This window comes from Neofelis nebulosa, chromosome 16 (assembly GCF_028018385.1).
Source record: "Neofelis nebulosa isolate mNeoNeb1 chromosome 16, mNeoNeb1.pri, whole genome shotgun sequence".
NCBI lineage: Eukaryota > Metazoa > Chordata > Mammalia > Carnivora > Felidae > Neofelis > Neofelis nebulosa.
This window is the reverse complement of record NC_080797.1, coordinates 12,734,286-12,756,948: the sequence shown is the minus strand read 5'-3', so window position 1 is coordinate 12,756,948 and position 22,663 is coordinate 12,734,286. Positions and strand designations below refer to the sequence as shown.

Sequence of the window (22,663 nt, the reverse complement as noted above, 5' to 3'; positions counted from 1 at the left end):
GCGGCCACCTCGCCAACCCCGATGCTCCTGCCCCGACCCCAGTCCAGAGGCAGCCACGGTGGGGGCGCCTGTCCATCCTCCGCTCAAAGCCAGAGTCCCTGCTGGCACTTGCAAGGCCTGCGTGAGCGGAGCCCGGGACCCCTCGGAACCCACCTCCCGCCTCCGCCTCGCTCACTCGGCTACAGCCCGCCGCCTCCACATTGTTCCTCAAGCCTGTCCTGGACGTTCCTCCCAGACATCCTCCTGACACCTCACCTCCTTCGGTCCTTGGCTTCAATGCCACAGGAGCATCTCCAGAGGTCTTCCTGCACCCTCGGGAGACCGCACCACCTCACCCAGGTCCTCACTGTAACCCCAAAGCACCGACCGGTGACCTGATAATGGTGGTAATAACAGCAATGACGTGCACGGGGTTGGCTTGGCTGCCGTTCCCTCTACGAGATCCCTGGCCACCGGAACACGGGGGGTGTGCTGTTTTGTTCGCTGCTGTCTCATGCCCAGGGTCTGGGACACAGCCTGGCCCCGAGGACACCCTCCTGATGCTCACGGGCTCTGCCCCAGGGCACCCAGTCCCAACACCCCTTCTCCACGCCCTCTGAGTCCCCAGCAGTAGCTAGGAGGGGGTCCACGAGTTCAGTGCCCAGAGAGGTCCCTGAGTGACCCTGGCCCGGGGGCCCTCCCTATCCCTGCCTTTCTCAGCTCCAAGTGACAGCACATAGGGAGCGCTCAGAAGCATCACTGTCCTGGGCCCACGCAGGGGAGCACGTGGTTGACTTGCCACAGACACGCACACATACACTCACGCACACCAACAAGTCTCAGGGCGTGCCCCGCTGCACAGCACCCGCGGCCGGACAAACACTGCTCTCATGGCCAGTAGCACGTATTCAGCCCCCAGACACACAGGCTGGCGGCCGCCCCTCCCCCAGTGCCCCGTTGGCTCCGGGCTGGCCTGTTGGTGCCAGGCTGAGGCGTCTGCGGGCCGGAGGCCACGGTGCCGCCCGGCCCTGCGGGCACTGAGGCCATCTGGCCATTAGCATCGGGGCTGCAAGTGCTCAGGCCCCCAGCCTGGCTCAGCGGGGCTGGGCTGGAAGGAGGGGGAGAACCCTGGCCGGCTGGCCTGGCTGAGGCACTGAGGAGTCAGGTGTATTCCTCCCCACTCACCCCTGATCCCCTCCCCTGGTCACGCTAGGTCAGTGCTAGACAAGGCTGGGAGCCCTCGAATGCCCAGAAGACAATGAGGCCCCAGATAAGAAGGCCCCCACGGTAGCCGGGCCAGAAGCAGAGAGGCAGGTGGCTGGGCACCCACCAGAGACCGGGAAACAGGAAGTGACACAGCCAGGGGGAGGCGACACTGGCATTCAGCCCGGGTCTGTGTGACCAGGGGCAGCCAGAGCCTCCGGGGGAGCGTGACATCTGACCTCTGCTTCAAACCCCTGGGAGACAGGTGCGGGAGAAGCTCACATGACCACCCAGGCAGCAAACCCGTCCCAGGGTGTGTCTCAGCTGCCAGGTGCTTCTGGATCCCCGGGGCTGTGGCACATGTGTGACACTCTCATTTCTCATTGCCTCAAACTGCAGAGAAAGCAGGCCAGACTCATCAGCATTTGCTGGTCTTAGGTCGTCCTCTCAGAAACCCAAGAAGGTGGCTACTAGCATTACTTCTCCTCTGACTGGAGATTCAGAGAGGTGAAGCGACTTCTCCACAGCCACACAGCCACAAGGCAGGAGAGGTGAAATTCAAACCACTCTGTCTAATGCAAGGTCTCATGCCATGGGGGACTCGAGGCTCCACAGGGGCCTCTTCTCGCACTTCCCTCCTCCCCCCCACAGCTACTCCAGCTGACCACCTCACCATGGGTCTGAGGAGCTGAGGCCTGAGGCTGTAATGGTGGATGCTGCTTCTGCCCAGCCCGGGAGGCAGGGAGCCGGTGATTGTGGGGACCCCGGAGACTGCGCCGAGAAGGTGGCTCAGCCCCGGGCTCCTGGACCCTCCAGGCAGAGGTGGCCAGGCTCGGGGTACTTAGATGCCGGCGGGAGGCCACCGGATCGCAGGGGGCAAGTTTATGTGGCCTGGAGGCCTGGAGGGATGTCCAGCGGGTCATGGCTGCTCCAACTGGGGCTCTGAGCGGCTCGAGGCCTGCAAGGGACAGAATCGGAAGAATCAAAGGCCGGAGAGCCCAGCCTGGCGTGCTGCTCCCACCAGCCAGGCAGCCTCGCACCTGGCCAGCAGCGGCCAGACAGGGAAGGCTGCTGCAGTGACTCCTGGTGTCTGTGCCCGGGCTGGGCACTTGGGACCCACCCAGTGAGTCACACAGGCTGGGGAACCCCTCTTCTGTTGGCTTTCCTCCTAAAACCACACAGAGAAAATCAACAAGGTCACGTTCACACCCTGCTCCCCTGTTTCTCAGGTAGAAACTGAGACTATGAGCAAAGTCACCCAGAAAGTAAGGATCAGAGTTAGAGCTGCAGGCATCAGTCCGGTCCTCAGCTTCCCATGGCCCCCCTCTGCTGGGTGTATATGCCTGCCGGTACATGCACATGTATGTGTGTGTGTGTGTGTGTGTGTGATTCTAGGGGTGTGGGGAGCCCCTCCCAGGCTCTTGGTGAATATAGCACCACAAAGAAAGACCCAGAAGAGGACCCATGAGTAGAAAACCCAGCACCACAAACTTGCCAAACATCCCAAGGACACTCCACGCAGACAAACACAGGTGTGGCAAGAAGGTTACGCAGCTCTATGGTCTTTAAAGCTTGATTTAAGAAATGTGGGACAATATCCTCAACCAAGGATACGCAGGCCTGTTTGGCTCTTGCTCAATGGATGCATATGGCTAGATCACATCAGAAATGGAATTAGATTTGTTTTGCTGGAAGAGGCCTTAGCAAGTAAAGAGGCCGGCTCCCCATTTCCCAGATTCAAGAGCTAAGGCTGAGACTCGTCCCAGGTCACAAAGCCACTCGTGGGTTTGGAGGAGACAGTAAAGACAACAGTTGGGACCGCTGTGGGCAGATGCCCAGGTTGGCCAGTGGGGATCCCAGGCATTGCCCGGAGGGGAGCAGGAGAGAGGCAAGGGCTGTGCTACCTGAGCGAGCCAAGGTGACTTCAACACCGCAGGCAGGGAGCGAGGCAAGTCCAGCAGGCAGAGAAGGAGCAGTGGGCAGCACAGACCCAGACACCTCTGAGAGACGGGGAAGCTGTCCCAGCCCCGTTGTCTCTTGAGCCCACTTCCTCGCCGGGCACAGCGTCTGCAGACTCAAGACTCCTGGCCCCCAGTGTGTTCAGAAGGCGACAGGGCCCGGCCTGGGAGCTTTTAGAGAGGCAGCTGCCACATGACCCAAAGGTGGGGCCCAAAAGTCACCGGGAGGTGCCTCCGGATGCAGCAGGACACCCCATGCCCAGTCCCCTGAGGCTCTGGGCACCTCAGGTTTCGGTGACATCCGGGAGGGGAAGAGGACGAGGCCTGGGCCCACATTCTCAGATATTGAGAAAGCGTTAACTAACTACAACAGCCAGTGGAGGGAGCCCAGAGTGGGAGGGGCTCAAGGTCCTGCCTCTCGGGCTTTCAGCTGGCCAGAGCACCTTCCGAGGTGGGAGCACACTGATCAATGCATCCTGAGTACTCACTACATGCCAGGGCGGGTTCTAAGAGCTCAAATTATCTCGCTTAATCCCTCCACAACGTTACAACTATTATCCCCATTTTCCAGATGAAGAAACGGAAGCTCAGAAAGACTAAATCACTCGCCCAGGGTCACACCGCCTTTAAGCAGCAAGTTCCCAGTCTACAGGGTTAGGAGAGAAGCCAACACCCCATCCTACCAAGCCCTGAGGCCAGACTCCAGGCATGACACTGAATTCCTGTCTCAGTTCTCAAGGCCTTTGTCACGCCGTGTGCTGAGAAGACATACAAATCCCAAATCTCGGCACCAAAAGCAGAGGTAAGCCCCGCACCAGCACCCCTGACCCATGGCCACTCAGCCCTTGCTTGGACCATCCAGGGATGGGGCACTCATTACCTCGTGACCAAAGCCTACAATTAAGAAATCCTTGGAGATCACTTGGTTCAGGGAAAGCCAGTGTGTGGCCTACACGCAGCTGGCACCCCCTCCTCTACCCCATACCCATGGCAGACATCACTAATCCATCAGAGAACTATTTCTCACGTGTCCTGGCACAGCCCCAGAATCTTTCTCAATCTAGTAACTCTCCATCAGGCTTAGAAAGAGGGTTTGAATGGGGTGCCTGGGTGGCTCAGTCGGTTGAGCGTCCGACTTTGGCTCAGGTCATGATCTCATGGTTCGTGAGTTCGAGCCCCATGTCAGGCTCTGTGCTGACGACTCGGAGCCTGGACCCTGCTTCGGATTCTGTGTCTCCCTCTCTCTCTGCCCCTCCTCCACCCACGTTCTCTATCAAAAGATGAATAAATGTTAAAAAAAAAATAAAGAGGGTTTGAAGAATCCAATCTCTCATTTGTAGGCCCCAAGAGGGGCTCCCCTGCTCAGTCACACAGGAAGTGAGAGGCAGGGCCGGGCCTGGAGGGTGCACCCCAGCCAGGCAGAGCACCTCAGCAGCGAAACGCACCCAGGGCTGGGAGTGCACAGGCAGGGGGCGGGGCACTGCTGGCAGGGGGTCGAGGGGGAACCGTGGAGCAAGAGGGAGAACACGCTGGCACACTCGGGCCAGGGAGGAGGCCGAGGTCACCTTGGAGGGAGCCAAGAGTTTGCATGGAGGGGAGATGGAGGGTTGGGGGCACCATTTCCATTCTCACAACGGGAAAGAAGAAGACAGTGTCCTTTGACCTTTCCAGGCCAAACTCCCTTCCCCTCCACCAAAGCACAGACAGCCGTTGCCCCCAGTGCACACCATGGCCCGCAAACATTCAGGGTCAACACAGTGCAGGTGTTCTGTGGCAAGCCCATGCCAGGCCCAAGGAGAGAAACAGTAATGACACCCCAGTATGATGCTGGAGATGACTGGTGCCCCGTCCATCCCCCGGGCCTCACCACTGCAGGGCCCACCTGCTCGATTTCCAACCGCTAATGCTAGTCTTTTTGCCAGAGAGCTCTCTCTGACCACAGGCACGCACTCTGCTCACGCATCGGGCAGGCTAGGGAACTAATGCCCCCAGGGCAGCCTTCCTTGAGGGGCAGCTCCCTGCCCCTGACAAGCCTCCTCTGGTGCCAGCTCTCTGCTGCCTCCCCAGACCCGAGCCTCCCCTCCTGGATGCTCCACAGGACCATGTGGCCAACTATGGCTCCCCCTCTTCTCCCAAACCTCCTCCCTCCTCCTGTGCCCTTTCCCCCTCCTCCCCCTCCTCCTTGCTTTTCTCACCCATCCTCCCCTCCCCCACATCCACTCCTGCCCCTCCTCCTGTCCCTCCTCACCCTCCTCATCCTCTTCCTCTTTACTTCCTTCTCCCTCCTTCCCTCCCCCTCCTCCTGACCCTCCCCCTCTCCCCCTTCCTCCTTACCTCCTCCTCACCATCCCCCTCCTCCTGTCCCTCCTCATAGGGTCATTTGGTAACCTGACCACTTCCCCAATTGCCTGGCCTCCTCTCTCTCCTTCAGCCCCTATATCCACTGCCTCACCAGGTCCTGTGTAGTTTTCCCTCCTGAATTCTCAAAGTTGTCCACCATTTCCTCACCCACATCTTCCTTCCGGTCCAGGCCACTCCTGTTTGGACACACCAACAAGCATCTAATGGCTTGTGCTGTGGCAACCTTCCCCCCCCCATGTGGTCGGACCCCCAGATCACAGCTAAAGTGAATGTTTAAAATCCTCCCATCCGTCAGGGATCAGCTAAAGGCCCCCACTTCCAGGGAGCACTTTTGGATTCTCTGGCCCCGGGCTTCTCCTCTTGTGGCCAGAAGCTACCTTCTTCGTTGTGTGAGTTGCCCTTCCCCAGGCCCCATCTCTGACCAACCTCAGAGGTCCAGAGAGGATGGTGCAGGCCTGGCACAGAGGGGACACCCAGGAAACGCCCACTGACCAAACAAAAGGATGAGGAGATAGGCAGCAGGTAGCAGACGGATAAGGAACTGGATGGATCAATTAATGAGGTGACAGATACATGCACAGGTGGGTAGTCGAGCACAAGCATCAATAAATGGGACGGATGGACGGATGGACAGACGGACGGACGGATGGGTGGTAACCAGAAAGATGGATGGGTTAGGTGGATAGGAAATGATTCAGTGGGTTGGGTGGATGGATTAGTGGGTCGATGAAGAGACGGATGGATGGATGATGGGTGGATGGATGGATAGATTTGTGGGCAGGCAGATAAACAGACAGATGAATGACTAGATGGATGAATGGGTGGATGGAAAAACAGATGGGATTTTGGGTGCATGGATGAATGGCTGGGATGGTGGGTGAATGATTGGGAAATGGGTGAATATATGGATGGAAAGATGGCTGGATGGGCTGGGTAGGTGAGTGGATAGGTAGATGGAAAGAAAGCAAATGGGTGGAAGGATGTGTGGAGCTGGTGGATGGATAATGGGTTAATGAGAGGTCAAACAAGTGGTTGGATAGGGGAGTAAACAGATAAACAAGACAGACGAGTATTTGGTTGAGTGGATGACTACATGGATAGATGCACACTGCTGACCTTAATCTTACCTCTTGAATCCTATCTTCTAAGTAACGGTGCTGAGGGGGCAAGTGGCTGTCTTCAAGTCTGTGTTAGCAGCAGTTGCCATTTCCCAGGCACCAGCTGGAGAGGAATCAGTTGCTAGAAGACCCTAAAGTTAATAGGACAAAGCCAAGTTACTGTCAGTGGTTCTGCTCTCCTCACAAGTGCTCAAAAATCTGAAATTTCTACATGAACCCACATTTCTGCTGCTTCTCTTGGGGCCCCACAGGAGGTGGAAGAGGCCTCCAGCCCACACCTCTGTTACCTCACACCTTCGCAGAATGTGAGTCTATCTATAAAACCTTTCGGAACCAAATAAGGGCAGAACAAAATGGGTCCCCAGAGAAAATAACAACTGATAATTATAGAGGGCCTACCACATGCCAGACACTGTGGTAGGTGTTTTATAGAGATCAGCTCATGTAATCCTCACAACTACCCCACAAGGTTGAAACCATTGCTGTTCTCATTCCAGAGATGTAGCTAATGTGGTAATTTTCCTAAGTTCACAGAAGAACTCAGATCCCTAACCTATGCTCCTAGACACCACCTACAGAGCCTTCCCAGTGCCAACCACAGGATTCAAGTGTAGATGGGTAGAAGGATGGATGGAGGGATGGATGATGAATAAATGGATGAATTATGGATATGTAGCTGGGTGTGTGAGTGGATGGATGGATAGATGGATGGATTATGGATGGGTAGATGGGTATGTGAATGGATGGATGGATGGATGGATGGATAGCTGGATGAATGGATAGTTGGATGGATGGATAGCTGTATGTATGTATGTATGTATGGATGGATGGATAAATGGATGGATTATGGATGGGTAGATGGATATGTGGATGAATGGATGGATGGATGGATGGTGGATGAATGGGTGGGTGGATTATGGGTGAGTGAGTGGGTGTATGGATGGGTGAGTAGGTAGATTATGAAGGGGTGTATGGGTGTATGGGTGGATTATGGATGGATGGATAATTAGATGAATGGCTAGTTAGATGGAGGGATAGTTGGATTGATGGATGAATGGGTGGGTGGGTGGGTGATGGATAGATGGATGAATGGGTGGGGAGACGAGCAGGTGAATGAATGCCTGGATGGATGAAGTGGTTGGGTGAGTGGGACAGATGAACAGACAGATGAGTGGATGGGTGGATAAATGGCTACATGGATGGGTACACATCAGTAACTTGTCAGAGACTTGTATTAGGCATATACATATCCTACGTGGTCCCAGCATTCCATAAGCCTCAATTTTCTCACTGTCAAAGGAGGCCCCTGCTTTTCTTTCCGGCACGCCGTGTGGATCGGGGGAGAGTGTGGCGGGAAGGGGCTCTGTGAATTTCCAGAGGCAAACTGACTTGAGAGGCCCTTCTCACCTTTCCCCACCTCCCAGCCACTGAGCCCGTGGAGCCCCACCCTTTCGCGACTGAGGCTGGCTGCAATCCACTGTCACACTGGCTTTTCTGGCTGGGATTAAGGGAACTGTGGGTGAGTCACCCCCACATCATAAGCCTCCTGGGGCAGGTGACAGCAGTGGGTTTAGAGGCTCACAGGCCTGGGTTCAAGTTGCAGCTCTGCCCATCACAAGCTGTGTGACCTTGGGTGACTCACTTCCCCCTTGTGGGCCTCTGCTCACTCCATAAGGGAATGTCTTGCTCGTCCCTCTTCACCTTCCAGGCTTTCACCTCAAGATTTCCAGTCCTCAGCACCCTGCTTTCTTGTCCCTCATCATTCCCTGAGCAGCTGCCATGGGTCTGCAGGGTGCCTCCCTTAGCCCTTACACTCTCAAAACTGATGGGGAAATTGAGGCTCAGGGAGAGTCCATCACAGGCCGTATCACACAGCTGGGAGACTCCATGGCAAGGACTTGTGTCCAAGTCCCTGATCTTATGTCCTTTCCCTTGAATGGGCCTGCACTTTGTCTGGCCTTGAGTGCTCAGCTCTTGGCTTCAGTTATTCCAAGCTTCACAGCCCCACCTTGAGGGAGAGATAGTTCTCCCAGCTGGACAGACTGGGAAATTGGGGCTGGGAGAGGCTAAGTCACTTGCTCCGGGGTCACCTGGAGCTGGAACTCTGAAAGAGGAGGTGTCACAGGGCAATGGGAGCCAAAGAAGTTTAGGGAGAAGGGTGTGAGACAGCCTGCCGCTCCCTGTTTCCTGTTGGTCACTTGGGCTGCCCCAGGCTCTCTCAACCTTGTTCCTGGTGCCCTAGTTCCTGGAAGGGGCTTTCTTCAGACCCACAAAGCCAGACACATTTTTTCTCACAAATGGGCAAAATTAGCTCCATCCTAAGGGTAACTGAGGCTCAGAGCAGAGAAGTGACTCGCCCAAGGTCAGAAAGCCACTGAATGAGAGGCAGCTTGGAGACAAGAACCCAGGTCTCTGGACACCCTGTCCAGTGGTCCCCCTGCCACCCTGTGGTGGCCACAGCAGCCCATGATGTGAACTCAAAACTTCTGAAGTCCTCCAAATGCTTCTGCTGGTCACGGTCACAGTCCTAGACGGGACAGGTTGGGTGGGGGGGCATGGCTTGCACATAACCCTAGAGTGGCCCGAGCCCACACAGGCCAGACCAGCCCTCAGTCTCCCAGCAAGTGAAGGCAGCGCCTAGATGGACACTGAGGCTTCCCTACTCCTCCCCGTCAGTGCCAACCTGTCAGCCAACACTGGGCTGACATCGCCAGGGACGTGGGGCAAGGCACTTCCCCTTCCTGAGGCCCAGCTTCCTCCTCTACAAAATGGGCTGATGACGCCTGCCCAGCGGATGTGCCTTGCAATTCAGTGTGGTGAGGGAGGTATGCTCTGGGCACAGGGCCTGGGACAGCAGGGCTCTGGGAGGAGGCAGCTGTCACCAACGTGCACAACAGTCCTCCCGGGCGGGGTGCGGCCGAGGGGCCGGTGATCCCTGATTCCCTAATTCAAGCCTGGCTGACCCCAGCTCATGAAGGGCCCTTTCTGGGCCTCAGCCTCCTCATTTGCAAAACAGGTAGACCCCGCCTATCTCAGGAGACTGTCGAGGGAGTAAACTGAGGCCCTGTCCCGGTGCAGACCCACGACAAGTGCCGAGTCCCTTCCGTGTTCTCCGAGAGCGGGTTTCCGGCTCTGACCGGCACTGGCAGCTGACAGCAGAAGTGGGGACTCCCCACAGGACTGAAAGGTGGCATATGTATCCCTGACCCTCCCACACAGCCCCGCGTGATCCTCTCCGAGTGCATCCCAACAGGCAACAAAGCAGGAGAGCCATGACCTTGCACAGACAGAATCCTGGCTGCCTCCGTCCCCTGTGCCTGGACGGTGCTGGCTGGCACGCAACCCTCAGGCCCCTCGTGTTCCACAGCCCATGACAGGGGCTGGACACATCGATCCCAGGGATAGGCTGCGCCAAGTGGCCAGGAGAAGCAGACATCTGCCTTCTGAGCCCCAAGGTGAAACCAGGGCAGGAGGTTCTGGCCCCCAGGATGGACGGCGGGTCATGCCAGACACTGGGGAATGTTTCTGAGGGTATTTTTATCTTGAGAACATCCTTCTACGGGGGGCGGGGCCAGGAGGGAGACAGGGTGTCCTTGGCCCCAGGCCCCTGGGAACTCTCCACTAGAGTGGCCATTACAGACACTGTGCCGTCCCCAAGCTTCACTGAGTCCCAGGAGCAGATGACACCTAGAGGGTCTTGGGGGTTTCACGGGCTTGCTGCTCCGCTCCGATTCACTGTGCGACCTGGGGCAGGTCTCTGTCCCTCTCTGGGGCTCCCTCTTGCAGTCAACCTTTCCTGAGGGCCTGCTCCTGCCGGGCTCAGCTGGGCACCAGTGACTTGGATGGACCAGCAAATAAATGCCTGTCTGCATGGGGCACCCTGCCAAGCAAGGGAGATAGTGAGTTTACCAGCAATCACAACAAGGCTGGATCAGAGCCACGGTCAGAGCCCTCGGAGCCCAGGGGAGATGTCTAACCCGGTCAGGGTGCAGGGGGACTTCCTGGAGGGAGCAGCAGGAGGAAGCCCAGCCCAAGACTGACCGCAGTGCAGTGAGGGGCGCTGACAGCCTCACGAATCAGGGTGCCCACCTGGCTCTGCTCCTCACACACCGAGCCTTGGGCAAGGCTCTCCCCACCTCGGAGCCTCCCTGTTCCTATCCCAGGGGCTGGCCCTTCCAAGCCCAACATTCCAGAATCCTAAGGGATCTGGGGCCGAGGAGGGTGTAGAGTGACAGGCGGGGACATACTTTATCACTCTAATAACAGAGAAGTGCCTGCATGCACAGGTGCTGGGGCCAAGGCATTACATTAACAGATGGAGAAACCAAGAACCTGAGAGGCGCCAGATAACATATTAAGGAGCTTGGACTTGATCCTAAGGGCTATGAGATGTCAGAAGGAAATGTGAAAGTATGAGCTCTGGGGCAATATGACCTGGGTTCAAGTCCCATCTCTGTCCCTTCCTCTGTGCCTTAGGCAAGTCATATCATCTCTCTGAGCCCATCTTCTCATCTGTAAAATGGGATTAATAATGCTATCTATCTCGTGGGGTTTCAGCAAGTTAATACATGGAGGTTGCCTCGCTGGAAATTTCCTGGTCCCCCACCCGTTTCCATCATCATATATCTGAGGCCCTGATTCACTCTAGAAGGGGGGCATAGGCCCCTGGAAGGCCTGGACTGGACCTGACTCCAAGTAGGAAGGAATGAACAGATGGGAAGAGTGGGAAGGAACTCCAGCAAGAGGAATACAGTGAGCAAAGGCACCATGGCCTCTATATTTCTTACAGCTGTAATGCTTCAAGCTTCAACTTAATTGGAGTCTCAGACATTTCCTAAGCATCCAGCATGTGCACAGGAGAGCAAAGACCTGAAATAAAGTTACAAGAAACAACCTGGGACAAGGAAGACCATGAAAGAAAAGATAGGAAAATTTACCAACATAAAAATATTTATGATGTTGTTGATCACAATCCATCATAAGCAAAAAAGGTAAATGAAAATGCTATAGAAAGGACTGGAGTGCTTAAATATATAAAGAGTTCTTATGAATCAACAACAGAAAAAGACAGAGTAGAAATGAACCCAGTGCTAGAGCTGGGCTCCCCACTGAGTATCATGTGATCCCCAGCAAGTGATGACTCAGGAATGTCCACACCTCAGAGCCCAGCATGAGATGGCCCCTGACAGTGGAATGCCTTGCTCTGCCTTCCAGAACTCAATGCATTCTTCAGGCTCAAAGGATGCCTCCTCCATAAAGCCTTCCAAGATTTCCCTGGGTCCCCTGTTACTCCTTGCTGAGTCCCCACAACATGTCGCGGGCCCCTTGAACTGAGTGCCTGGCTTCAGCTGAGTGCCTGGCATTGCATCAGAGAATGTTCCAGGTGGAATAGCACGAGCATTTTTGACAGAGGAATAAATAAGGCAGAGAAAGGATCATGGCCATGTCCAAGGTTACCAGGCTGCGAGCTGAGTCTATCACCCAGGTATCCTGCCTCTGGTCCCTCTGTGCTCCAGCCACCTCCTCCCTAGTGAGTCCTCCAGACCTGCCTTGCCCCCATCGGGGAAAAGGCCCCCTCTTGGAAGCTGCATTTCTTCATATCAGGCTGGGCCCAATGTGGGGCCTGTCTGGGACAAGGCAGGGCAGGATCGGGGCCTGAACCCCTGGCCTCAGTCCCCCAATGACCCCGATGCTCTGCAGGGGGAAACACAGGGATGGTTGTTTTCTTAGCTTCCCTTTTTTTTGTCCTCATTTGGCAAATTTGTTTTTATTTGGAGAACAGAAAATGCACTGGGAGAGCCTGCCAGACCTCTCTGAGGGGCCCGGGGTTCCTTCTGGCACGGACAGGAGGCTGAGCTCTAAGATCAGGAGTCCATGAAAATAGAGGGGGCTTTCTAGAAGGCTCATCACTCCACCCCAGGACTCCTCTTTACAGTTCAGGTCTGGGGGCACCGCCAAGAGCTTGGGCCTTCACTTCCTCACCAGAATCACACTTAATACTCACTAACTCACTCAACAGGTATCTACTGAGACTACAACGTACAGATATAGTGCTTGGGGTCAACATTCAAGTGGAGCAAGACGGACAATGAACATGTTAGAGGGGAAAAAAAAAAAGAAGCAATTCCAGAGGCAACGTGGGCACTGTTCCAGAGGTCTTTCAGAAAACTGTGATATTTGACTTGAGACCTACGGGAGAAAATGTGGGAACAGTGTTCCTGGAAGTAGGAACAGCAAGAACGAAGACCCTGAGGCCAGAAGGTTGCTCCATGTGTTTAAGGAACTGGAGGGAGGGCAGCAGGGCTGGAGCTGCGTACGCCAGGAAGAGGAGGGGAGGTGAGAGGGGACAGAAACAGCTCAGAGATGGTACTTGGCTGGGGACACACCGCCAGCTGGGTAGATGGGAGCACCTGAGCTGCTTCTTACTCATCTGCCAGTGGCAGTAATAACCCAGGTCCCAAAAATGGTGCTCCGAGGAAATGCTTCCCACCGCCTTGCCTTGCCACATGCCAGACCCTCTGCCCAAGGCCCTTTCTTCCTTTTTCTCCCTCAAACTCTTATGCATCCTTCCAAGTCCCTACCGCTTGTGCTTCACTCTTTGACCAGACCATGCTGGGTGGCACTTACCTATCCCTCCAAGTTTTCCCTACCAGGCCAGGGGCCCCCTAAGGCCAGGGCCTGGGTCTGACTGCCCTGAGCACGGTCCAGGTTCTAGAAGAGGCTAAGGAGGGCAATGGAGACTAAGCCTCAGAAGGCCCCTCATGATTCTGCCACTATGACCCAGGAGTACCCTTGAGGCATGCACTGCAAAGCAGCGGGCATGGCTGCCGTCCATCCCAAGACCACTTCAGTCTCAACTTGCCATGGGACCTTGCTCTCTCTGGGCCTCAGTTTCCCCATCTGTCAAACGAGAAGCTCTTCTGGATTTGTTCATGTTGCCTCAGGGAGAAGTCTGTGGCCCGAGGAAGGGGAGTCTCCCACCTCCTTCCCCTATTAACAGCTCACAGCAGAGCAGCCCTGCAGGGTGCAGGGGCAAGGCTGTCATCATCAGAGTCCCCTCTGAGCTCTGGGCAAGCCCACGGAGCAGGAAATGTCAGCTTTCTGCCAGGTCAGCAGGGAGGGGTCCAGGCCGAGCCTCAGGGTGTTGGAGGGTCCTCCCCCCCCAATAAGACCCTGCTGGGAAACATCCCAGTGCCTGCCTACCCAGAACAGCCATGTAGGTGGCACTGAGGGTGCAGCTAAACTTTTCTCCCTGCCATGGCCTGTGTTGGTCCCCAAACCCTCACGAGGGCTGCTCAAGGACACCAAAGCAAGGGAGCCTGAGTGAGGGGAGAGGGGTGCAGGGAGGTCCGGAGGACCACGTGGGGCAGAGGCAGGGCTGTGTGGTCCCTGCCACTCAGTAGCATGTTCCAGGGGGTCCTACCCTGGGGGCCCAAAATGGAATCTAGGGCTCTCTGAACTTGATGGGAAAAACACCCGAACTTCCCCTTTTCTCTCTGTAAAATGTACCATCCCCTCTGTGACCAATGGAGGCAGCAGAGCCCAGCAGCCTGGCGCTCAGTACGGCTGGTCCCGGGGCCTGTTCTAGGTGCTGCCAGCAAAGGCATTCTGAAGCAACAGCGTGCTAATTACCGTATCACACATTCTTAAATAACGTTTTGATAAACAGTTCACGTTTCTGGTTTCCTCTGTGGTCCTATGTGGGTTCTCTCACGCGTTCAAGAACATTATCCTGAGCAAGTGCACATCAAAGGCATCCACAGCCAGGCAGGTCGGGACTGGGGCATCATCGTGAAATGGTGGAGTCACCTGGGCCGTCTCGTTCATTCATTCATTCATTCATTCACGCGTTCACTCATCCATCCATCATCCATCCGTCCATCTGTCCATCCCACAAGCATGTCTTCATCGAGCACCAACTCCATCTCTGGAATTGGTGTAGTGGGAACAGGGTGAAAAGCCCGTGCCCCTTGGTGTTTCTAACAGGTAGGGGAAGAGACAGACACTTCAGAAGGAAGTGAATGAATGGAGAAGACTCACACTGCACCGGAGGCTGTACGACCACGGGGGGAGGTGCGGTCCGGCTGCCCGGGGGGAAGCCAGGGCTTGCAAGAGGACACAGGGCTCAAGCAGGGAGGGCAAACGCGCAGGCCAAAGGCAAGAAGGAGTTGCTATCTGAAGGAAGAGAGTTGGCAAGAGGGAGGCGGGCAAGATGAGGTCCGAGTGGGCATGGGCGGGGCCTCGGCCTGTGACCCACCTATGATGCCCCCTGGCCTGGTCCCAAAGTCACTCGGGAGTCCTGGGGCCCAGGCCAGGAACATGAGCCTGAGGAATTCTCTGGAACACAGGGATGAGTATTGACAGCACTGTCTTCCAGGCATTGCTTCGTCTAGTCCTGGGTGAGGGAGAGGATCTTCTTGGCCCAATGTCACAATGAGCTGAAGCTCAGGGTGGGAAGGGACCCACAGCCAGAGGGCAGTGATCCTGTGACCTCACAGCTGTCTCACCCCGACTCCCCCCACCGCACACGCTTCTCCAACCCCAGCAAACCGGAACCGCGCACCAACCGTGCACCAGGCACACCCAACACCGTGACATATGCTGCTTCAGTTCACAGCATCGTTCCTCTTGATAAAGGCCAGAGACGGGCTCAGAGAGGGTGAGCACCTTGCCCAGAGCCACACAGCTGGTCCACAGCAGAGGGGATGGGAATCCAAGACTTCCAGGGCCATGGGAAGAAAGACCGTGGACATGACTATGCCAGCCTGGCCCTAATGTCTCCAGGAGAACCCAGTCTCTCCAGATGTCTCAGGACCACCTCCTGCAGTGAGCCTCCCTGTGCGCGGCTGCCTGCCTCTTCCTGAAAGCTAACTGATGCTGGGGCAAGACAGCGCGGCGGGGGGGTGGGGGGTGGGGGGGTGGGGTGGGCGGGGGCACCGCTGACAGCCCAGGGCTGGCGGGGCAAGGGCCTGGGGGTGTGACCAGCAGGTCTCTGCCCCAAGAGCAGGTGGGGCAGCCACTGAGAACCCCAGGAAAAGCTTTCTCATGCCTGAAGCTTTCATTTACCACCTCTTCTATATTCCTCTGAACAACCCTACGAGACGCTGCCTGATGTCCTCCCCAAGAGGAAGAAACAGGCTCAGAGAGGGAATCGAGCACCTCAAAGCTACAAGCCAGTCAGCGCCCGGAGGGCCGTCTCCTCCTCAGGCGAGGCCTGGAGGCCTGGAGGCCTGGAGAGTTCGTGTGTGTTAGTGGCTGGGGTGAATGGCCGAGCTCAGAGGACGAATGAGGCTGCTTCCCGACCCCATTCTCACACCAGCATCTGCCGGCAGGAGGAAGATGTTAGGGGCCCGGGGATTCTTCCCACACTTGGTCCCAGCCCTTGCCTGCTCCAGCTTGCCCTGCCTCCGCCTTTAAGACACAATTACAGGATTAACCCTTGCCTCAATTTCCACATCAGTTACGCGGGCCAATTATATTGCCTGCCTGGTACTGCTGTTTAGGGAATTAGTGGAGTTAGTTTATGCAAAGTGCCCAGATCAGGGGCCAGCACACAATAGGTGCTCATGTGTGGGCACATCCTTGCATGGACCTACAGCCTGAGGTATGGGTGCATGTTTTTCTAGGAGTGTCAGGGAAGTGTAGACACCTGGCCCCACTTTGCATTTCCCCAGGAAAGACCTGAGTGAAGGATGCAGGAGCAGGAAGTTTATTTGGGAGGTGATCCTGGGAGTGGGAGACAGAAACAGGGGAAGGACGGCAGCAAGTCACTGACAAGGGCACGTAGGCTCCGGCCCGCTGGTGCCCAGAACTCGAACCTCGGTTATCCCCCCAAGGGGCAAGGGGCGAGTGGTGCTGGGGGAGGCGGGGGTTGCGGGGGCCTGACGTCCACTCCACTGATGGGTACAGGGCCCCGGGTGGGGGTGAGCGTGGGGGCGGTGCGGGGAGGACATGTTCATCCCCCGGCCACACGTGCAGGCAGCTCCGGTGACCAGAGGAGGCGCTTGTGCAGACAGTTAGGGTGTGGTCAGAAGCGAAGTGGGAGGTATGAAGCGGGCAGCCCCGAGAGCTGGTGTCTCACACTCGGGGGTACACGTACGGCTGGGGCTATGTGCGCTCCTGCTCTTCGGCAGGAACACATGGGTGCCTGTGCAATCTGCCGTGTGTGCACACAGACACAGACCTGTGCCTTCACAAGGACAGATCTGTGCCTACATTTGTGCTGGGGCTGGACACCATGGGGTAGGTCTCTACGTGTCTGCCCTTGCACACACGTAGGTATACGTTTAAGCTTTACAAGGCGCAGCACACACATGCATGTGTGCTCAGCCTGGGTGCATGTGCATGCACTGTAGTCCCTCGCCCAACCCTGGCAGTGGCCATAGGATGGCAGAGATGGTCTGGTCACCTTGGCAACGGGGCAGGAGCTGGCTAAGCTGGGACAGCCTTGGTTCAAAGGAAAAAAAAAAAAAGCCAAACCACTGAACACAAAGAGGCTGGGAAAAGAAAAGGAGGTGGAGGGCCAGGATGGGGAGAGGCTCAGCCCCCAGCCCCCAGCTTCTGCTCACAGATCTCCTACCCCCACTGGATCTGAGGCCCAGTCCCTGCCCTAGCTGCCGGCTGCCAGGAGCCAAGACACGGGTCCAAGGACCCATATCAGGCCCAGTTTTCTGAGCATCCCCTGCGTAAGATCCCTTTAGAGTCCTGGGAGCTCCCCTAGGAGGAAAACAAGAAGGGACGAGGTGGGTGCCACAGACCCCGACTGCCAAAGACCCCGGGAGAGCCCTCTCCCAGATTCGCTGCACCCCAGAAGAGGGCGCCCCAGACACGAGGCACTTTGCAAACCAGGGGACCCTGGGCCGTGCCCACACAGAAGTCACCCTCTCTGGACAATTAACGCACAAACTGCGTGCACCGCCCCACAGCCGGCCATTAGCCCAGATCCTGCGATGATTTATTCATGAGCTCCTATCTCCTTCTCATCCCCACGGCCAGCTCATCGGCCTCACTGCCTAGGCCGGGAGGGACGACCCACAGACGCTTTCCTGGCCTCGCTCGAAAACATTGCATGCTATTTATATTTCATCAGACGAGTGCACGGGATGAAACCGCTGGTGATCTGCTCCCGCAGGCAGCCGGGAGCTGAAAGCCCCACATGGGTGGCCTCTGGGAAGGGAACTCTGGCTCTCAGACAGGAGAAGTCCAGATTTCTTTCACTCTTTCACGGTGGGCCCATGCTGAGAGCCTGTGGCACAGGACCTCGGCTCACATTGACAGGGGCTTTACCTTGACTGCCTCACAGTGTCCTGACAAGGCCCCACCGGAAAGATTTTGCCATTATCCTCATTTAACAGATGAAGAACGAAGGTTCAGAGAAGTGAAGTCACTAACCTGAACCACACTGCCTGTAAGAGGCAGAGCTGGGAAGTAAACCGCAGGCAACCCCAGAGCCTGTACCTTTACATCCCAGCATCTGGCCTCCCGGAGCCCCAGGGCAGCGCTATGAGGTCGTAGGTATCCTGTCTTACAGATAAGGACACCAAGGCTCAGCGAAGTACAATGACTTGCTCAGGGTCACATAGCCAGGAATGGAAGCCAGGCAGGTCACCTTGACTGATAATGTGCCCTAATCCTTGCCCCGGGAGACCCCACTGATGTGTCCAGGGAGCAGCCCCAGGAGAAGAAGAATGGCTCGGGGCAGCCAGTCTCCACTGCTACCTGAAGCCACAGCCATGCAGGGTCCCCTCACCTGCCAGGGGGTGGCCCTACCTCAGTGCCCAGCCCCGCCTCCCAGAAGCCAAGTGGAGGCGCAGGATGGGTGGCTCTGGTATAGCTCCAGCTGTCAACACAATGACAAGTGTGAAGGGCACTCAAATCACAGCGCTACCCTCTTGTCATCGCCCTCACAGAGAAGGGACCCTCACACAGTGGGATGGGTCAGGCCTCACCAACATCGGGCTGGGGAGCTCTGGATAACCCAGAGCTCCCATAACCCCTGGATCTTCCTGAGACCCCTGGGAGCGGAGTTGGCTAGAATCCCAAATCCTGCCAGACAGACTGCCCCCGCTTTGAGCCTCAGTGTCCTCATCTATAAGATGGGAACTGACAGTGCCTCCGAGCGCTGGGGTGGACATGTGAGAACTTGGTAGCCAGCATGAGGCCGGTATGCAGTGGTCACCCAGCAAGTGGCCACTGTGCATTCACGTTATTTGCAAAGCTCGAGATACCGCACCTGCTTGAATACAGACTGCACGAGCTTTGCAGTGGGCCAGCTCTGGGTTCAAATTCTGACTCTGTGACTCCCTGGTTATGTACCTCGGGCACCTGGCTTCCCCACTCTGAGCCTCTGTTTCCCTGCCTGTCAGCTGAGGATGTCCCTCCTTCCCTATGAGACTGTGGGAACAAACTACGTCCAGGCGTGTACAGCACTGATCTCTGACCTCAGCAAGCACTTGAGAGCCAACCAGCCCCCCACTCGCATTTCAACGCCAAGGTCAGGGTGGCAGGCACCTCTGAGCAACCCCCAGCCAGTATCTGCCTTCTAGAGACCCTGAGAGGCCGCCATGCCAGGCCTGGCAGGGACCCAGGGACAAGAGGACTGTGGCCCAGCTGGGGAGCAGAAGGTGTCCCAGACTGGCTGCAGGGGCTCAGGGCCCAGAGAAGGGCAGGCTGTACCTGGACCACACAACGGGACAGGGTTGGGGGTTGGGGGGACCCAGCCAGGAGAGCCCGACTCACCCTGCCTAAGCCAAAACCAGAACACCCTTCTCCTCTCCCTGGACCAGTCCACAATCCTTGCCTGATCACCAACCGTGTTCAAGCACTCTGGGCCTCGGTTTCCCCATCTGTAACATAGGCGTGAGACGACGTGATTGCTGTGACGATGAATGAGTTCATAAAAAAAGAACCGTGCCTGGCATAGAGAAATATTATTAACATGTCAACATGATCAGCAGCAGGTGCATTTGTGTGCCAGGCCCCGGGGACACAGAGGGAAGAGGCCCACGGATCCCAGCGCTGACCACACTGTGTGTTCGTGGCTTCTGTCCAGGCCTGCCAGCTCCGGGGGTCCTCAAGCACTTTCAGGCACCCCTTTTCTATGACCCCAGCAGAGCCAGGAAAGAGTTTTTGGAAAGAAAATGCTTTGACAGTTTATCTGACAGTTTATCTCTGGCCACACTGAACTCCCAGCAGGTCGTACCCCTACATGCCTTTGCCCAGGCTGTCCCCCTAACCCACAGGGTGTCCACCTCCTGGCTGACCTCTGGCTTCTTCTTCAGGCTCCCAGGCTGGGTTTGGAGCCGCCCCTAACCCTCTGCAGCCCCCTGGGTTTTTCTCTGTCACAGCCCTGACCACACCAGGCACCCCTACCACCCCTGCCTCAAGCCGACCTTCTGGTCACCCAGCACGGGGCCGGGCACAGTACAAGGGCTCCGTGTCTGCGTTCAGAACAACAACAATCTACAATTTAAGCTTTTATGTTTACTAAGAATGCACTATATACCACACCTTGTCCCCAAGGACAAAGATTTCCTTGTTTAAGCTATACAAGAGTCCTACGAGGTAGATATTGTAATTTTACAGGGGAGAAACTGAGGCTTGGGGAGGTGGCCTGAGAACACTGGAGACTTCATGTGAGTCACAGCCCAGATCTGGACTCCTCTCTCTGCTGCAGCCCGTGGGGTGGCAAGAGAGGCCCGCACTGGTGACCATTAGTGCCCTCAGTGCCCCAGCCCCAGCTTGAAGAAGGATCCTTCTGCCAAAGAAAGGCCCTCAGTGTGGGGGCAGGACAGAAGAGGAGGAGGGGCACAGGGGCTGGCTTCACACTTGGGGGGTTGAGCTGTGCATTCCAGGCCTCTGGGGCCTCATCTGTAAAGTGGGGACACCGAGACCAGCCTGGCGCCTGGCACAGACCGGGCACTCGGCAATCAGTTGTTGAAGAAAAGTGTGGAGGGGCCCTCATAGCCTGGGATCCCCTGGCCTCCCTCTGCTTAGGCCTCCGCCTAGTGGTGGCGGCAGCTCAGCCCAGACAGGGGCCCCAGGCCCCAGAAGGACCTTAGAGGCCCCCAACACCAGATCGATGGCCTGCAGAGAGTGCTGGCCCTGTGAGCAAGAAAGCAAAAACACCCGAGGCCTTGCACAAGGGCAAGATGCTGCACAGGGAAGGGCAGCAGGGGGCGGGGCCAGCCCCTGGAACAGCCAGTGACATAAGGACAAGACTGTGTGGGACCCTGAAGCTGGGCTTCGGAGGGCTGCTCCGTCAGCCAGAGCCAGACCCCTGGACCCGGGCTCAGAGGAGCACCTGGGGGCCCAGAAAATCCCTCAAACCTCTCTGCGCCTCACGTCCTCCTTTGTAACTGGGGATAACAAGAGGACAGCATTTCCACGATTATCTTGTGAAAGCACCCATAAAACTCTGAAGCAGCAGAAGCCTCCAGTAAACGTCCTTTCCAGAGACCCAGGAGCCTGCACTTTCCCTCCGGCTGCGGGTGGAGGGCAGGTGACAGGTGAGCCAGAGAACCTGGGAACTGGGGAGACACGGGCACCGCGGTGCAGGGAACGGGGTGTTAGAGTGATGTCAAGGGACACAATAATGACTTACAAATCCAGCCCTGGCCTAGAAGCAGCCTCAGCCCCTCCCCAGAGAGCGGTGGGCTGGGCAAGAGGGGCAGAAGGTACCGAGGGTCAGGGAAAGGGGAGGCGGGGGGACCAACCCATGTATACTCCCCTCGCCCACCCGCGCTGCCCTCCCCACCTGTGCCGTCGGGCCACATCCACTTCACTGGCCGGGACACACACATCTCTCCCACCCGCTCACAGAACTCAGGCGCACGCCCTCTCCACGGTCAGGGCCCCTGCACGACCACCACACACACGGAGCCACGCACCCCCATCTCCAATGGCTTTCCACCTGTCTCTACAGTCCACGTCCGTCTACACTGTCCCCAAACGGGACTCATCACCACGGGCCTGGCCCTGTGAACACGGCTGATTCACACTGACCCCATGTGCCTGGACTCCTGGGTTGTGAGGACGGGAAACAGAGAGGAGGGCAGGGGACCATGAAACCCTCCACTCGCAATAGTACCAGCATCCCAAGGCCAAGGGGAGCCAGGTGGCTTGGACGCCCTCCAAATCCAGCCGCCAGGCACAGCCCCGGTGGGGGGCTCCTGCCGGATCCTCGGTGCTGACAGGCTGATGAGGGGGTGGGGGATCAGCTGGGTCTGTGCCTCCGCCTCAAGCAGCTGCAGTCTCGGGAGGGAGGGGTGGGGGGGGTCCTATCAGGAGGTGGCATCTGTCCCCTTCCTGCCTTTCCATCCCCACTGTAGCAGGCAGGTCCCCCCTTCCCTGAGGAGCCCTGCCTGCCAGGCTGGGCACTGCTGACCACACTCGTCCGTGACCCCCAAGCAGGCACAGGTTGAGCGCCTACTGTGTGCCGAGCTTGTGGGAACTCCTAGACACAGAGCCCTGCTAGGACCTCTAGTGGGTAGCTTATTATTCCCATTTTACATATGGGGAAACTGAGGGTCAGCAAAGCTCTGTGGCATGCCTGGACCGCTTCCTGTAGAAGTTGCTGCAGCTCAGGAAGAAAGACAGGGTAGGAAGCCGCTTCCGAAAGCTCACCCCACCCCCATGCAGGCCACACACCGGGCACCCTCCACTGATTGTCTTGCTTCACCATAAGGACAGTCCTAGGAGGTGGACAGCAGGATGCCTGCATCCACCGTTCAGATGAGGAGTCCAGGCCACAGCGGCGGAGCCAGGAAGCAGTCCTGCCAGAAGGCCAAGCCGTGGCTCCGTTCCCCCAACCCGCCGGCCACCTCAAGCCCTGCTGGGAGTCGTGGGAGGTCGCCTGCCACCCGGGGAGGGGGCAGAGGATCGGGGGAAGGTACGAGCTCGCAGGGGAGGTGCTGCTGGGCAGGGAGGGGGCTGAGCCTGGAAGTAGAGGGCAGGCCTGGATGAGAGATGAGACCGAGAGCTGGCTGAGGACATGGCTGAGGCCCGGGGTTGGCGGGGAGGAGAGGGCACCCCAGTGAGCGCACC

At 57.1% G+C, this 22,663-nt stretch overlaps 1 protein-coding gene across 7 annotated transcripts in view; it reads right to left on the bottom strand.

Annotated features, from left to right (window-relative positions):
- The window catches only part of KCNJ12 (potassium inwardly rectifying channel subfamily J member 12), a 45,001-nt gene that overhangs the window by 5,510 nt on the left and 16,828 nt on the right, over nucleotides 1-22,663 (bottom strand). Inside the window, exons 1-3 of one of the 7 annotated variants that reach the window (XM_058705986.1) lie at nucleotides 3,087-5,219; nucleotides 2,303-2,350; nucleotides 1,856-2,140 (exon numbers count right to left, since the gene is read on the bottom strand). In XM_058705986.1, the coding sequence (XP_058561969.1) occupies nucleotides 1,856-2,105 (250 nt within the window). In that variant the 5' untranslated portion in view covers nucleotides 2,106-2,140; nucleotides 2,303-2,350; nucleotides 3,087-5,219. Of the gene's footprint in view, nucleotides 1-255; nucleotides 1,576-1,855; nucleotides 2,141-2,302; nucleotides 2,351-3,086; nucleotides 5,220-6,617; nucleotides 6,751-22,663 lie in introns of those variants that run through there. The other 6 variants (XM_058705984.1, XM_058705985.1, XM_058705989.1 and 3 more) reach the window with 6 other exon arrangements.